Source organism: Cricetulus griseus, assembly GCF_003668045.3.
Source record: "Cricetulus griseus strain 17A/GY chromosome 1 unlocalized genomic scaffold, alternate assembly CriGri-PICRH-1.0 chr1_0, whole genome shotgun sequence".
In the NCBI taxonomy this organism is placed as follows: domain Eukaryota; kingdom Metazoa; phylum Chordata; class Mammalia; order Rodentia; family Cricetidae; genus Cricetulus; species Cricetulus griseus.
In genome coordinates this window covers 129,511,409-129,528,921 of record NW_023276806.1, presented here as the reverse complement: position 1 = coordinate 129,528,921, position 17,513 = coordinate 129,511,409, and the positions used below count along the sequence as shown (strand labels likewise).

At 47.6% G+C, this 17,513-nt stretch overlaps 1 protein-coding gene, 1 long non-coding RNA gene and 1 pseudogene across 3 annotated transcripts; 1 reads left to right on the top strand and 2 right to left on the bottom strand.

Moving 5' to 3' along the window:
* Positions 1-577: 577 nt before the first annotated feature.
* Coq10a (coenzyme Q10A) lies at positions 578-8,302 on the bottom strand. 2 transcript variants are annotated; one of them, XM_027392747.2, is made up of 5 exons: positions 8,160-8,302; positions 7,463-7,609; positions 2,444-2,636; positions 1,502-1,603; positions 578-1,281 (listed from the first exon to the last, which is right to left on the bottom strand). In XM_027392747.2, the coding sequence occupies exons 1-5, from the start codon at positions 8,300-8,302 to the stop codon at positions 1,114-1,116; spliced, it is 753 nt and encodes a 250-aa protein (XP_027248548.1). In that variant the 3' UTR covers positions 578-1,113. The 2 variants fall into 2 exon arrangements, with proteins under 2 accessions (XP_027248548.1, XP_027248549.1); XM_027392748.2 differs by lacking the exon at positions 8,160-8,302 and adding an exon at positions 7,990-8,153 and having other exon boundaries at positions 1,114-1,281.
* Positions 8,280-12,782, top strand: LOC113833019. Its single transcript, XR_003480565.2, has 3 exons — positions 8,280-9,228; positions 10,743-10,882; positions 12,498-12,782. It is a non-coding gene; the product is annotated as an uncharacterized LOC113833019 (long non-coding RNA).
* Positions 11,671-12,175, bottom strand: LOC103164104 (annotated as a pseudogene).
* Positions 12,783-17,513: the final 4,731 nt, after the last annotated feature.

Genomic DNA, 17,513 nt, shown 5'->3' with positions numbered 1-17,513 from the left:
ATTCAGAGGAAAGGCTGATTTCCAAAAGACGTTTGTTCAGTCTTCCCCCAAGGTTAGGAAGTCCTTTACCTTTAGCCCCCACCCCTCCTAATTTGGAAAGACTGTAGCAGACCTCACAAGTCCTTGCCTGACTAATCCAGCTGGTGTAGCCCACTGGGTGAAAGGGACAAGAACTGTATCAAGGGCAAATGGAGAAAGACTGCTAGATCCAAACATAGACACTAGAGGGTGCTGTAGGTTGTCTTCTCTTTACCACTTTCATTAAGGAGGCCCCCCTCAAAATAAGGGGTGGCCCTGAGGGGGGACATTAGATATATGGGAGGTCTAAAATCATATGAATCTGTCCTGAGACTTCCTTCAGCTGACCTTCTGAAAAAGTCTATAAATAGGCGAGAAGGTAGGTAGTGGGTCCTGGCATACAGGCCATGCTACTATAGTTAGCAGGGACACCATGTCCAAGAGGCTGTCTTCTTACACCTTTACTCCCACAGGAAAGGAAGCTATGACTTTCTTCCACTCTACTTAATATGTTATCCCTCCTGCCCCTACCCCGAGGAACAATACAAAAAAAGACAAATTCACACTGCCACAATTTATTGAAGGTTTATAAAACTCAGACTCGGGCCATGTGGAAGAGAAAGGTACATCCAACAGTGTAGACAATACTGTGAAGGGATTCCTCCTCCTCTGCTCTGTGGCACCGATGGTGAAGCAGCTCTTCACTTCTGTCAGACGGCATGAAAGGTCCCTAAGCTGAGGCAGGTTGCCTTTCTCTTCTCCTGAGAAATCTTAGCAGGGTAAAAGTTACTTGCCAGCCAGTACCTCTGTGTGAGGAAGTTACTAGATTCGCTTGACCGGGCATTAAGGTTTCTTGCCCTGGTTTTTGTTGGGTGTGAACTGGCCGTGGCCGGATGAGGCTTTCAGAGCGCTCCTGACACTTCAGTGTGTATCTCACTTCCATATCTGCTATCTTTTCCCACACGTCCAGCCAGCATGCAGCCCGGTTTAGGAAGAATAGGGAGGTAAAACTTAGACCTCTCTCTGAGCAAGAGCCAAACCAAATAAATAAGAAGTGGGTGGGAAGAGGGGGAGGCAGGGGAAGAGTCCTTTGTCTCAAGTCTGGTGCACTTCATGGAACATCAGCTCTCGGGGGATGGCTGTCTCTGGACCAAACTTGGTGGCTGCCCGGCGCTCAAAGGCAGCAACGTTCTGTTTGACAACCTCATCAAAAAACATGGTCGCCAGCTGGGAGTGCAGCAGAGAGCGAAATTCAAAGGAAATCTGGAAAGGCACAAGAGCCAGTCAGAAACTTCAAGGCCATGTAGGAAGGATACTGATGTGTGCTGCCTTCTCATCCCCCTCCAGACACTACTGACCAACTCCAATTTAGAACTGAGCAAAATACAAATCTGATAGAGACTTAGACCATTGGATACGTATTGACTTGAAGTGCTCAATTTTACCCTCATGCCTGTTCCAGGTCTGTGTAAACCCGACTCACCGAGAAGTCTACAGTGCAGGTTCGAGGGTAGGCAGGGATACCAGGACTGAATCTCCAAATAGTCTCCAAGTGGTTGAAGAGCTTGCCATCAGTGCAAACAGCCTAGAACAGGATACAATCAGCTAGTTAACTCCAAACATTAAAGGACAGGGGTTGTGTAAAGGAGCTAGAGCAGCAGTTCTCAACCTGTGGATTATCCACAGATTGCCCAAGACAGTCAGACAACACGGATTCGCATTGTGTCGCATAACAGCAAAATTACAGTTTTGAAGTAGCAATAAAGGGCTGGCTCAGTGGTTAAGAATATTGGTGGTGGTGGTGGCGGTGGTGGCGGCACACGCCTTTAATCCCAGCACTGGAGAGGCAGAGGCAGGCAGATCTCTGAGTTCGAGATCAGCCTGGTCTACGTGAGCAAGTTCCAGGACAGCCTCCAAAGTCATAGAGAAACCCTGTCTCCAAAAACAAAAATACTGGCTGCTCTTCCAAAGGACCCAGGTTCAATTCCCAGCACTTTCATAGCAGCTCACAGCTGTCTATAACTCCAGTTCCAGGGGATGTGGTACCTTCACAGAACGACAAAACACTAATATGTGTGAAATATTTTTAAAAGAATGGAAATAATTTTGTGGTTGGAGTCCCCACACCATGAGGAACTGTATTAGTCTCGAAAAACCAAAAAAAAAAAGTAGACGAGGTAGGAAGGTTGAGACCACTGAGCTAGAGGGTTTATCGTGGTGGAACTACTTGTGTGGTATGTGTGATGTCCAAGGTTGGCCCAGCACCACCACCCAAGATAGTTGAAAGTGTTTTTCCTTCCCTTTAATGGTATATTAGGTAAATATTTAACATGTAGAAATCAATTACAGGAAAAGCCATAATAACCCTTTAGTATGAAACTGCTAAGGGACAAAACACCCCAAATCCCTCCCATAATGGCCTCACCTTGACCATGTGTGGTTTGACCATTGAGACTGCAGAGGTATAACGTTCTAGGACAGGTGGGAACCCAACCTCCAGCTGGGCTTTCAGGTGACCCTTGCGGCTGGATACGACAAGTGACTTTTTACACCACGGCACAAACTCACGATACTCTTGCACATTGGACACCACCTCATACATCTCCTGCATCGAGTACCTAGGACAAGAGGAATGGAGAGAGGGCAGGCTGCCAGCCAGTTCAGGGTCCTCCTCGACATTGACCCTGAAATAATGTCTCTGCCCACAAGCCAGGAACCTAGACAGAGACACCTGGATGATGATACATTTTATCATAATAGAAGCTATAGATGACAGAGTGTCAGCTTTATTGGTAGCCAGGTCTCATTTTTTTTTAACATTTTTTTAAATTCTGTAATTGTATGTATGGAACATATGTGAAGATCAGAGAGTAACTTACTTTGTGTGTGTGTTTGTATGGAACACGTGGAGGTCAGATAAAAAGCAGTTAATTCTCCCCTTCCATCATTATGGATTTGAGGAATCAAACTTAACCAGGCTTGTTACCAAGTCTCTTAACCTGCTGAGCCATTGGATTGGGGGGGGAGGAGTTGAGGCAGGATTTCTCTGTGGCTTTGGAGGCTGTCCTGGAACTAGCTCTTGTAGACCATCACCTGGCAAGCTAGATAAATTTTTACCCCTACTAGAGTTGAGAAAATTTAAACAGAGGATAAAGAACCTTTCCAAAATCACAGAGCTTAGCCTCTTCAATGTGTGTGTGTGTGTGTTTTTTTTTCTGAAGTCTCTCTGTGTAGTCCTGGCACTCACTATGCAGACCAGGCTGGTCTCAAACCCAGATACACCTGCCTTTGCACCCTGAGTGCTGGGATTAACGGCATGCATCACCATGCCTGGTTTCTTGTTTGCTTTTTTGAGTCTCTTGTAGCCCAGGCTGACTGTAAACTCACACTGTTAACAGAGAACAACCTTAAATCCCTGAACTTCCTGCTTGTATCTCCTGAGCACTAGGGTTAAAGGGTCCGTGACACTATGCCCAACTTTTTTTTAAGATGGGGCTCATTTAATAGCCTTGGCTGTCATGGAAGTATCTACATAGACCAAGCTGGCCTTGAACAGATCAGCCTCTGCCTCCCAAATACTAGGATCAAAGGTGTGTACCATGATCACCAGCTCTTTAAAATCTCTGAAGACTAAGATTTACAGAAAAATCATGAGGATATTTAGAGCCTCCATGCATCTCATAATCTCCTATTACCACCTCTTACCAATTTTCCCAACAGATGATTTCATTGTTTTTTAAGTGCGTGGTGTGTGTGTGAGAGAGAGAGAAACATGTGGGTGTCAGAAGTCAGGGCAACTTCCAACAGTCAGTTTCTCCTGCCACCACATGGGTCCCAGGGACCACACTCAGGTCATCAGGCTCAGAAGCCAGGGTCTTGTGTGGCCTTCCTGGAGGAAGCATGTTACTGGGGGTGGGTTTTGAGGTTTCAAATGCTCAAGCCAGGCCCAGTGTCTCGCCTCCCTGCCTGGTAGTTGGTTTTCAGAAGGAAAACATTCACTTTTTTTTGTATCACCTTGCTCTTGAGAGGTGATCTTGCTATATAGTCCAGGCAGGCCTAGAACTATATCCTCCTGTCCCAGACTCTTGAGTGCTGCTGCTGGTGGGCATTGTAAACTTTATTTTTAGGTGGGATTTTTTGCTTTCTGTGACAGAATCTCACAAAGCATGAGGTGTACTGGAACTCACAGCCATCTCCTGCTCAGATACCCAAGTGCTAGCTGGAGACTACAGGCCTGAGAACTACAGGCTGGAGACAGACTACAGGCGTGAGGGACTAAAGCATAAGGGACTACATGCATAAGAGACTACAGCTAGCTGTTTGTTTTCCCCCTGAGAAGGGTCTCATGTAGCTCATGGCTGGCCTCAAACTCTCTGGAACAAGGTTGTCTTTGAATCCTGATCTTTCGTTATCCCTTGCACCTCCTCACCTCAAAAGGACTGGAATGATGGACATGTGCCATCAGCCACACCCAGGTGTTTTAGATTTTTGTTTTTTTTTGTTTTTTGTTTTTGGGGTTTTTTGGTTTTTTGAGACAGGGTTTCTCTGTGTATCTTTGGAGCCTATCCTGGCACTAGCTCTGGAGACCAGGCTGGCCTCGAACTCACAGAGATCCGCCTGCCTCTGCCTCCCGAGTGCTGGGATTAAAGGCGTGCGCCACCAACGCCCAGCAAGTCATTGGATTTTTTTTTTTTTTAAAACAATCATGTTGTCTAGCCCAGGCTGACCTTAAAACTCACTGTGGAGCACAATTTGGCTTCAAATTCATGAACCTCCTGCCTCAGCAGTCCTGGAAACACTACAACTTCTTGTTTTTTTTGTTTTTCCAGACAGGGTTTCTCTGTCTGTGTAGCTTTGGAGCCAAGCCTATCCTGGAGACCAGACTGGCCTCGAACTCACAGAGTGCTGGGATTAAAAGCGTGCGCCACCAATGCCCGGCAACTACAACTTAATAATGTGGCCTTACTTAGGGAAATTACCAGTGCCTCCATTTTCTTTCTGTAATACACTGGAGCTAATGGTACTTGGTTCATGTGCTTGTGAGAACTAAATAAGACAACTTAGGTAAAGTACCTCCAAGTATGAACTGGCTGTGTAGTTGAGCTGGTAGAACACTTATTTGGCATTTGTGAAGCCTTACCTTCAGTCCCTAGCACCACATAATCTGGCCAGGTAGGTGAGAGATGGCCCATTGGTGAAGAGCACTGGCTGCTCTTTCAGAAGACCCAGGTTTGACTCCCAGCACCCACATCAGGTAGCCCACAGCTTACAACCTTCACAACTACAACCTCCAGCAGGAGGAAATAACTCATCGCCAAGGACACCTGCACTCACGGGTGCAGCTACACATAATTAAACCTTAAACAAATAATTGGGCATGGCAGTACTCACCTGCAATTCAGCACTTAGGATTGCTTACCCATTCAACCTAGCAGCTAGTACATAACAAGGGCCCAAGGGCTGTCCTGGCCCAGCATGGTGGCACATGCCTTTAATCCCAGCACTCTGAAGGCAGGTTTGGTCTACAGTGAGCTCCAAGGCATCCAGGGCTGTTACACAGAGAGACCTGACTCAAATAATGAAATAGTAATTTACATTTGTTTATCTGTGTGTGGGAGCTGTGCCAGTCTGCACTCAGGTCAGAAGACAACTCCTAAGGGTTGGCTCTCCCCTTCCACCATGTGTGATCCAGGGGATGGATCAAACTCAGGTCATCAGCCTTGGTAGCCAGTACCTCACCTCCATGGTCATCTCACCACCACCACCCCATTTTTAAGTAAGGTCTAGCTGCATAGCCTGTGGTGCAGGTTAGTGGGCTGACACTGCCTAAGCCTCCAGAGTCTAAAGTGTGAGCATGTACCATTAATTATGGGGGGGGGACTGGGGGGTGCTGGTATGTACCTGAGTGCATGTGTCCACAGTCCAGAAGGGGATACAAGAGCCTCTGGAGCTAGAGACACAGGCTACCTAATGTAGGGGCTAGGAACTGAACTCAACAGTACAGGCTCCTAATCATTAAACAATCTCTCCAGCACCCTCACACACCAGTTTTTTTATAGTTAAAAACTTTTCAGTTTACTTTTATTATTTTATGTGTATGAGTGCTTTGTCTGGATGCATGCGCATGTGTGCAGTACATGCGTGCTGGTGCTGGAGGAGGCAGTGAACCTCCGTGTCAGGCTGGGAATCAAACAAGTGCTCTTAACCACTGAGCCAACTCTCTGGTCTCTATAGTTTAAATTTTTGGGTTTTTGTTGTTGTTGTTTGAGACAGTATCTCTCTGTATTGTTTTAAAGGCTGTCCTGGAACTTGCTCTGTAGACCAGACTGGCCTAGAACTCACAGAGATCCGAATGCCTCTGCCTCCGGAGAGCTGGGATCAAAGGTGTGCACCACCAACGCCCAGTGAGTTAATTTAAAAATCTTAAAAGCATTTTTGTTACAGCTAGGCACGGTGGTACACACATTGAATCTCAGCATTTGGGAGAAAGAGGCCTTTGGATCGCTGTAAGTTCCAGGCCTTCCAGGGCTACATAATAAGGCCTTGTCTCAAAACAAACAAACAAACAAAAAAAGAAGCCTGGCATAGTGGCACAACCTTTAGTCCTAGTACTTAGGAGGCAGAAGCAGGCAAATCTCTGTGAGTTTGAAGCCACCAAGAAAACCTGGCCTATATAGTTCCAAGGTGGACAGCCAGAGGTGCATAATGGGATCCTGCCGAGAGAGAGAGAGAGAGAGAGAGAGAGAGAGAGAGAGAGAGAGAGAGAGAGAGAGAGAGAGAGGAGATGCTGGGCTATAGTGGTGCACACCTTTAATCCCAGCATTTGAGAGGCAGAGGCAGGTGGATCTCTGTGAGTTCGAGGCCAGAGGCCAGCCTGGTCTACAGAGTGAGTTCCAGGACAGCCAGAGCTACACAGAGAAACCCGGTCTCAACAAACAGACAAGAGCCGGGAAGTGGTTTCTTAGCATGCGCAAGGCTCAATCCTCAACACTGTATGAAACCAGCATGGTGGCACATGCCTGTTATCCCAGCTCTAGGGAGACAGGTGGAAGCAGGATAGTTAGAAGTTCAAAGTTATCTTGACTACACGTCAAGTTCAAGGCCAACCGAGGCTACACAAGACCGTGTCTCAAATATAAGTATGTAGTATGTATGACATAGGCTCTGGGCTAAGTAACCCTGGGAGGCTTCCAGCTTGCAATCCCGCCTCTGGCCTCCAGAGCTCAGATTACAGGCCTATGCCACTACACCCAAGTACCCGGTGGCTTTGATACGTTTCTGTGAGGTAACCCAATTCTAGACTCATCTAACGCACGTGTAGAACAATCGAGGAGGGAAATTTAGTTAGGAACAAGGCTGGCCGGGGAGCCGGGTGGCCCAATACGAATCTTACCCACTATTGGCACATGGTGGTTTATCTGGAGTGGAAGAGAAGGATGCTCACCCCATGATCCTACGCTCCGAGTAAGCCTTCCGCTTGTTGGTGAAGGGGGCGGCAAAGCCCATAAAGGAACGACTGGGAGGTAGGCCAGCCTCAGCCGCCAAGACCTGGGCAGCGCGGGGCAAGAAGAGGTTACAGGAAATCAGAAACCTAGCGCCAAAAAGGAAAGGAGAGGCAGCGTCACGATTCTTTTTTTGTATTCAGCCAATTCCAGGTGAAGGGGAAGAGGGATGCATCACGGAGGAAGGTCGTTCGGGCAAGCTTTTTCTCTCCCTAGCACCTGCTGCAGCTAGCGGGGCTGGCTGGCCAGGCGGGCAGTCACGAGTGCGAAAGGTCGAGGGCGGCTGAGGACAGGGCCAGGGGTGGGGATGGGAAAAAAGAAGGACACGTCCCCAGTGCCAGCTAAGCTGCCTTTGAGGCAACGCCACTGCGGCAAGCAAACGCGAAGCATCTCTATCCCCACGGTGCGGCCAGGCCCACCAATGCCAGGGGCGCCCGCGGTGGCCAAGAAGTGGCTGGCACGCACCCACCCCGAGCCGAGCATGGCACCGGTATCTCCCGAGCTCCACTCGGGCTCGCAGGGCACCGCTCTCCTCCGGCCTGCCGCCCTCCACCTCAGAGCTTCGGGGCGCCGCCGGGGGACCCCCCTCCCGCTCAGAGCGGACAGATGCCCGTGCCCGCCCGCCCGGCCGCCTCTCACCTCATTGGCCGCGCCGGCCGCGGAGGGCCCGGGGGCGGGGGCGGAACCGCGCGCGCGCCCGGGCGGAGCGAGAAGCCGCCGCCGCAGCTCCGGGCGGCCGCGCGCGTCGGAGCCGGGAGCCTCCGCGCGCCCGCAGAGGCCATGCGCGCGGCCGTCCCGGGCACACTCCCGGCTGCGGCGAGCTGCGGGGTAGGCCGGGCGGGCAGGGCTCGCACGGCGCGGCCTCCGCTCCGGCACGGTCGCCGGGCACGCTCGCACTGACCGCAGCTCCGGGTCCCCTCACGTCACCGTCGCCGGGGATCGGGAGACGGAGGGCGAGGGAGGAAGGGAAAGGGCCACGCTGCCTGTCGGTAGATGTAGTTTCTTTGACACCTCTGGAGAGAAAGAAAGGGCGCTCGCTGGGTGCGTGTCTGAGCGGAGCTGTCGAGGTGGCTCGAGGGGTAGAGAGAGCGAGGTCGCCTGGCACAAACTACTTGGCGAGTCTGTGGTCACAGGACCTGGTACGTAGGCGCAGAGGCGACGTCGTGGGCGTGTCGACGGCAGATGTCTGTAGCTGTCCCGAGGAACGTCTCTACCAGCGGGTTAGAGTTGGGAGGCTCTGCCCGTCCGCTGATTGACATCTTAGGAAAAGGATCTTAGCGTTTCCAGCTCTGGGCCGACTTGAATAGCACCCCTCCCCTCGCTCTACACTCCCTCCTCCCTCTTTCTTCCTCCCCCTCTCGTTATTCTAGACAAGATGTTCAGCTCCTTAGCCTGGACTGGCCTTGAATTCGCAGTACTCCTTCATGAATGTTCCTAGGAGCGTTCATATGTATGAAAAGAGGTCGGAGGCTGAGGCAGGAGGATTGCCACAAGTTTTAGGCTAGCCTGGGCTACATAGCCAGTTTTAGAGTAGCCAGGTCTACACATTGAGCCAAGCCCCAGGCTCAAACCAAAACAAACAGACGACATGTTTTGTTTGTTCTTTAAGGCGCCAGCACTATGTGGGGCAGACTGGCTTGGAACTCTTGGAGGTCTTGTCTTCCTGCTGGGATTACAGACATGAACCACAGGAGAGGATCGCTTTGAGGTGTTTGTTTTGAAACGTGATCTTGCTTTGTAACCTGTGCTGACCTTGAACTCATAGGAACACTCCTTCCCAATTGCTGGGATTACAGACATGAGCCATCACAACTGGCCAAAATTTACTCTTTTAGAGAAAAGAGCGATCATTGTCTGGAAACACATGTACTCAATGGAGGCTGAGACATCACAGGCAAAGCCCAACAGTGAATACCACTTACTACTTCCCATGATTCAAGGAGAAAACAGTTGCTCTTGATACAAGTCAGAACAAATGGAGCTGGAGAGATGGCTCAGCAGTAAGAGCACTGACTGCTCTTCCAGAGGAACTGGGTTCTATTCCCAGCACCCACATGGCTGCACACAACTGTCTGTAACTCCAGTTCCACAGGATGTAACATCTTCATACACAGACATACATGCAGGCAAACCACCAGTGCACACAAAATAAAAACAAATTATCTTTTTAAAAAGTAATTTGTGCCAGGTGGTGGTGGCTGATGCCTTTAATCCCAGTAGTACAGGAGGTAGGCAGAGATGGCTCAGAGGTTAAGAGCACTGGTTGCTCTCCTAGAGGTCCTGAGTTCAGTTCCCAGCAACCACATGGTGGCTCACAACCATCTGTAATGAGATCTGGCGCCCTCTTCTGGCCTGTAGACAGATCATTACATACATACATACATACATACATACATACATACATACATACCAAGAACAAAGGTAAAGTAAAGAAGAGAAACAAAGTACAAATTAGAGACTAGACTTAGATGAATGCAAGAGCAAGCAAATTCTCCCACGTCAGGCTGAATTTAAGGACATTGGGACTGTCACAGAGCAAGCCCTTCTGCTGTATTAATGCTCTCCATATTCATCTGAGCTTTGCCTGACCATCAAATGGTGGCAGGGAGAAGACAGGCAATCAGAGCTATGCTGTGATGCAAGTCAAATGCTTTTACACAAATGAGTCCCTGGATTCAATCTCAACCAAGATGAGGCTGGCCTGATGACTCAATGGGTAAAGGTGTTTGCTGCCAAGCCAGATGTGGGTTCAATCCCCAGGACCCCCCCATGGAAAGAACCTTCTCTGACCTACACAAACACATACACATATACACTCACACATACACACATACATACACACACATACATACACACACACCACACACATATATGAATACACACATACCACACACATATACACACACATACATGCATACATATACACACATCACAATACACATCACACACATGCATACACATACATATACACACACCACACACACACATATATACACATACACACATATCACACATACACATCGCACATGCACACACATCACACACACACCACATCCACACATACATACACACACACACACACTTAATAAAAAGTTTTTTTTTAATGAACAAATGAATGTTTTGTCTCTTCCCTTCCACTTTTCTTCCACCTTCCTGGGGGGCATGGAACCTTTCCCTCTAAGCCCTCCAGGGAGGACCTGTCATGATCTCTTCCCATTACAGCTGCGGAATCTCCTTCTATCCAGTCCGAATGTGGTGTTCTGATGGCATATGACCTTGAAGGGCGGTTTGCTCCTTCCAGCGTCACCCTCTGGTCTGGACCCACCTCCTCTGACGTAGGAGACAGCTGCTTGGAGTGAAGTGTAAGGAGCAAGTTGAGTAGAAGAGAGAAATTAACTGGGATACATGACTGAACTGTGACCTCATTAACACTCTGTCTTAACCGAGCTAACTACTTTGGAATCCCTGAGGTCCAGTAGCCCTACAAAACCAATTTGCTTGCTGTTCTTCAACTAATTAAAGAGCTAATTACTTCCATTTAATCCTTCCTAGTTCATTCTCTTTACCTCTCGTTGTCTCCCTGCCATTCTACAGCAATAACTAGCTTCCTTTGAGAGCTTCCTCCAGGAAGACACTCTTGACTGAACCCAGGTCAGTGGTGCCCTGAATAATGAATTCCACATAAACAAGCGTGTGTCCTATATTTTCTCCTTGTTTCATGTGTTTGTCATGTTTTCCTAGGCTACAAACATTTCAGAAAGGAACACTTGGCATAACTTACAAGTTTTATAAAAACACAAACAACAAAAACCTGTTTTTTTTGGTTTTGAGACAGGGTCTCATGTAGCTCAGGCTTTTCTCAAACTCGTTGTGCACCCTAGGCTGGCCTTTGGACTCCTGATATTCCTCCTAAACCTGAGGTACAGATTTGTGTATACCATGCTTGGCTATAACTCCTTTCTTGTTTGTTTTGAGACAAGTTCTCACTATATATTCCTGGCTGCCCTGGAACTTCCTATGTAGGTGAGGCTAGCTTTAAATTCCCAGAGATCTGTCTGTCTCTGCCTCCCAAGTGCTAGAGCTAAAGATGTGCCCACCACACTTTTTTTTTTTTGAAAATGTTAGCATTTAATTAACCTCCCTGGGTGGTTCAAGCTACCAGGACACAGGCACCTCCAACACCCTTTATCTTCTCTTCAGCTCTTCTGCTGAAAACTTTGTCTTTCACGATGACAGGCTGCTTAGGAGTTTCCCTTCCCCAGAACTTTGTAGTAGCCCGATCACACAACATCAATGATGGGAGCAGCTCCAGTCTTGTTCTTGGCAGCGTTGACCCGTGCCTGCTCACTGACCAGTGTCCACAGTTTATCCAGGTTGACAGTCGGGCGGAAGCTCTGGTTCATCTTTAAGTGGTAATGCCTCATACCAACTTTCCCAAAGTAACCTGGATGGTATTTGTCAAAGTTGATCCTGTGGTGATGCATGCCTCCAGCATTCCTGAAGCCTCCTGTATGCTTGCAGTTTTTACCAATGCAATCATGGCTCATGTGACCCCAGAGTTTCTGGGTCTTCCTCAGTCTGGATGGCATGGCAGCAGAAAGGAAAAGCCCACCACACTTTTAAAACTCGTAAGTTTCTACCTACTGACCAGTTAGTTCGGTATATATACTGAATCTTCTTTATTGTTGTGGGGCAGCCCCCAGGGAAGGCTGCTCAGACATAGGTGTAAGCCAATAGAAAGTCTTCATTAGCCACCTGGAAACCACACTGAGTGTTCAGGATACCAGTGTAGCCGTGAGCCTTCCTCAAGGTGGGCTTTTTATGGGCAAAAAACATATCCTAGTTGGCTTTAGTCAACAAAAAACATTATTCAGAATCGGAACCACAGAAGCCAAATGGCAAGGTTAGTGCATTTGGGGACTTTCCCAGAACTATGGACTTTGACAGATTATGTCTTTTTTTTCGTTTTTTTGGCAGGTAAACTTGTCTATGTACTGACTTTTATGGCCTGATGGTACTTCCATCATGGAGTTGGCGATGCTAAGGTCTGGGGGTCTATTGTTACATTAGAAGAATGAAAACCAGTCTAAAGAAAGACAAGGCAAGTCATGCTTGGTTCTGCACACTTAGGCTCTCAGAACTCAGCATAAATTTCAGGACAGTCTAGGCTACATAGTGAGTTTGAAGCCATTGAGGGCTACAGAGTAAGACTTTGTCTTAGAGAAATCAAAGAAAATAAAAAGAGGAGAGGGAAGGAAGGAATGGGAGAGAGAGAGAGAGAAAGAGAGAGAGAGAGAGAGAGAGAGAGAGAGAGCCTGGAGTTACCTAATTTATTATTTTTAACTTTTTATGTGTATAGGTGTTTTGGATGAATGTATGTCTGTGCTCTCTCTCTCTCTCTCTCTCTCTCTCTCTCTCACACACACACACACACACACACACACACACACACACACACACAAACACAACACAATACATACACACACACAGCAGCCAAAAGGGGACAGGGGGACAGTAGGTCCTCAGATGGTTATAAGCAGTTAGCACCCCTTTTTTTGTTTTGTTTTGTTTTTTGTTTTTCGAGACAGGGTTTTTCTGTGTAGCTTTGGCGCCTATCCTGGCACTCACTCTGGAGACCAGGCTGGCCTCGAACTCACAGAGATCCTCCTGCCACTGCCTCCTGAGTGCTGGGATTAAAGGCTTGCGCCACCAATGCCCGGCCAGTTAGCACTCCTAAATGCTGATCCTCCACCTCCAACAATTTCTGGGTTTTGAGACAAGGTCTTAATAGCCCAAGCTGGCGTGAACTGTCCTTGTAGCCAAGGCTGACCTTGAACTTCTGACCTTCCTACCTCGACCTCCCAAGGGCTAGGATCACAGGTTATGTGTCACTATCCCCAGCAAGTCCCACTGTGTTCACAGGTGGTCTTTGTCACCAGTTCCATCCTCTTACCTTAGTTTCACTCCATGTGTGTCAATGTTACTAAATCATTTCCTATATTTCATTACTGGGAAATCCTCATTCTGGCTCTGAATATCAGTAGAGACTAAGTAACCTCCAGCCCGTCCCCTTTCCAGCTGCCCAGTGAGATTCAGTCTGGCTCTCTCCCTCATTCACCTTCACTCCTGAGCCAGGCCTCAGCACGTGACTCGGGCTCAACCCCTTCCTCAGGTTACTGAGAGCTATTTTGGGCAGTGGATGGTGTGTATTCCTCTCCTCTGCTTTGGGTCATTCCTAGCTTAGCCCTTCCTGGAAGGCCCATCACACCCAACGGCCAAGCTAACTCCCAACAGCCAGCTAAAGCACTAGCATCCATGTGATCTTCAGCTATGTTCAATTTCTCTTTCCTCCTCCCACCTTCTCAGATATAAAATGCCTGTCCCAGATGCTGACTTTTCGAGGCTTAGAAAACCAACTAACCAGAGAGGAGGACATGAGAGAACAGGAAGGTTGAGTCGGGGGAAGAATAGAGGAGAGCAAGAAAAGAGAGATACCATAATGGAGGGAGCCGTTATAGATTTAAAGAGAAATCTGGCACTAGAGAGATGTCCAGAGATCTACAAGGATAACCCCAACTGACAATCTAAGCAATAGTGGAGAGGCTATCTTAAATGCTCTTCCCTGATAATGAGATTGATGACTACCTTATATGCCATCCTAGAGCCTTCATCCAGTAGCTTATGGAAGCAGAAGCAGACACCCACAGCCAAACACTGAGTTGATCTCCTGGAATCCAGTTGCAGAGAGGTGGGGGTGATGAGCAAAGGGGTCAAGACCAGGCTGGAGAAACCCACAGAGACAGCTGACCTGAACAAGGGGGAGCTCATGGACCCCAGACTGATAAATGGGAAACCAGCATAGAACTGACCCAGACCCCCTGATCGTGGGTGTCAGTTTGGAGGTCTGGTTCATCTATGGGACCTCTGGTAGTGGATCAGTATTTATCCTTAGTACACGAATGGACTTTGGGAGCCCATTCTTTCCACATAGAGGGATATTCTCTCCACCTAGACAAACGGGGGAGCATGTAGGCCTTGCCCCAATGATATAACAGACAGAGTGGAAGGCCTCACCCTCCCTGGGGAGCAGAAAGGGATGGGACAGTGGGTTGGTCGTAGGGGGCAGGAAAGGAGGGGAGGGAGAGGGAACTGGGATTGACATGTAAAACAAGATTGTTTCCAATTTAAATAATAAAAAAGAAAACTAACTAACCAACAGACAGTAACAACAAAAAGCAATACTTATGTTTTGGGTGTGTGCTACTTTTTTTTTTTTTTTTCAATTTGTAATGCTGTGGATCAAACCCAAGACTTCACACAGTCCAGGCAAACACTCTATCATTTATACAAACAACAACAAAAAAATCTTTTTTTTTCCTAGACGGGGTTTCTATGTAGCTTTGGAGCCTATCCTGGAACTCTCTCTGTAGACCAGTCTGGCCTCAAACTCACAGAGATCCACCTGCCTCTTCCTCCTGAGTGCTGGGATTAAAGGTGAGTGCCACTTCCCCCTGGCCAAACCCAACCATTTTTACATTTATTTACTTACTTACTGTGTGTACACACAGCATTCAAATGCATGTGTGTGCCATGGCCTGTGTGTAGTGATTGGAGGACAGCTTGCAGAAGTAGGATCTCCTCTTCCAATACATGGGTTTCAGGGGTTAAACTCAGGTCATAAAATATGGTGACAAGTGTCTTTATCCACTGAGAAATCTTGTCCACAGCCGTTTAACATTTAGCTATATCCTCAGTCCTCTTTTTCTTTTGTTGAGATCTGTTTTATTTTTATTTGGTTCTATGTGTGTGTTTGGGGCGGGGGCATGAGTGCCAGTGCAGAAGGTGGCCCAGAAGAGGGCATCAGATTCCTTGGAATTACAAGTGGTCATTGATGGCACACATCTTTAATCCCAGCACTTGGGAGGCAGAGCCAGACACATCTCTGTGAGTTCGAGACCAGCCTGGTCTACAAGAGCAAGTTCCAGGACAGCCTCCAAAGCCACAGAGAAACCCTGTCTCAAAAACAAAACAAAACAAACAAACAAACAAAACACCGAAACAAAACGAAAGAAACCCAAGTGGTTGAGAGCCATCAATGTGGTACTGGGAATGAGCTCTGGTCTTCTGCAAGAATATGAGTGCGCTCTCTTGGCCCTCTTTTAACTTTACTTATTTATTTATTTATTTATTTATTTATTTATTTATTTATATTTGAGACAGGACCTCACTAAGTTGCCCAGGCTGACACTGAACTCCATCTACAGCTCCCACAGAACTAAAAAGTGTGATCTGCCTACCTCAGCTTCCTAAGTGGTTGGGATTTCAAGTGTACCCCCCCCCCACACACACACACACAATCAATTCTGTACGGTGCTGAAGATTGAACCTGAGACATCTCGAATGCTCGCATGCTAGGGGAACAGTCTACCAACTGAACTACAATCCTAGTCTACTTTTTGTTTTGTTTTGTTTTGTTTTTTGAGACAGGTTTCTCTGTGCAACAGAGATCCACAAGCTTCGGCCTCCCAAGTGCTAGGATTAAGACGTGTGCCACCACCACCCCAACTAACCCTAGCCTCTTTTTTTTTTTTTTTTGGTTTTTGGTTTTTCAAGACAGGGTTTCTCTGTGGCTTTGGAGGCTGTCCTGGAACTAGCTCTTGTAGACCAGGATGGTCTCAAACTCACAGAGATCTGCCTGCCTCTGCCTCCCAACTGCTGTGATTAAAGGCGTGCACCACCACCACCCAGTCCCTAGCCTCTTTTATTTTAAAATAATTTTTTTAGGGGCTGGAGAGATGGCTAGTGGTTAAGCGCACTGGCTGCTCTTCCAGAAGTCCTGACTTCAATTTCCACCAACCACATGGTGGCTCACAACCATCCACAATAGGATCCAATGCCCTCTTCTGAGATGCAGGCATACATACATACATACCGAAAACTCATATACATAAAATACATAAATAAATCTTTAAAAAATAATTTTTTAAAAATTCAGGTAGTGGTGTCAGCTCATGCCTTTGAGAGCTTGTTTGGAGGTTCTAGCAGGGGAGCGCAGCTACTTGTATACCCTTGACCGAAGACCGGTCCTCCTCTATTCGGGGAAGGTCGTCCTCTTCAGAGCGCTCTTCAGCTTCAGGAGGGACACACATGGAGCAGTAAGGGAGGAAGGGGACACCTGCCTAGCCAGCCAGATCAGCCGAATCAACCCTGGCGATCAATGGGGTGACAGGTCAGGCAGCCAGATCGCCTTCACCTCCCAGCTCATGCCTTTAATACCAGCACTAGAGAGACAGAGGCAGACAGATCTCTGAGTTCAAGGCCAGCCTGATCTACAAAGTGAATTCCAGGACAGACAAGGCTACAAAGAGAAATTTTATCTTTTAAAAAAAATAGTAATAATTTAAAAATTTGTTTATTTTTATTCCATGTATAGAAGTGTTTTCATGCTTGTATGCAAATGCACCAAGTGCCTGTAGTTAGTGCCTGAAGAGGTCAGAAGGCCTTGAGTCTCCAAAAACTGGAGTTGTAGACAGTTGTCGGCAGCTACACAGTTCCCAGGGACCAGACTTGGGTTCTCTGTAAAGACAGCAAGTACAATCTTTCTTTCTTTCTTTCTTTTTTTTTGGGGGGGGGAAGTTGGTTTTGGTTTTTCAAGACAGGGTTTTCTTTTTCTTTCTTTTCTTTTTTTTTTTTTTTTTTTTTTGGTTTTTTGAGACAGGGTTTCTCTGTGGCTTTGGGGGCTGTCCTGAAGACAGGGTTTTCTGTGTGACAGTCTTGGCTATCCTGGAATTTACTTTGTACACTATATTGAACTATACCCTTGTATACCCTTGACTGCCTTGACTGAAGACCGGTCCTCCTCAACAGAGACCCACCTGCCGCTGCTTCCTAAGAACTGGGATTAAAAGCATGCACCACAGCTGGGCGTTGGTGGCGCAAGCCTTTAATCCCAGCACTCAGGAGGCAGAGGCAGAGGCAGGAGAATCTCTGTGA

Excerpts from the sequence above, each read along its gene's own strand:
- Coq10a (XM_027392747.2), bottom strand. The coding sequence starts at position 8,302 with ATGGCCTCTGCGGGCGCGCGGAGGCTCCCGGCTCCGACGCGCGCGGCC. Across the intron at positions 7,610-8,159 it reads CGGCCGGCGCGGCCAATGAG|GTTTCTGATTTCCTGTAACC; the intron begins GTGAGAGGCGGC and ends TTTTGGCGCTAG. Across the intron at positions 1,604-2,443 it reads TCAAACCACACATGGTCAAG|GCTGTTTGCACTGATGGCAA; the intron begins GTGAGGCCATTA and ends ATCCTGTTCTAG.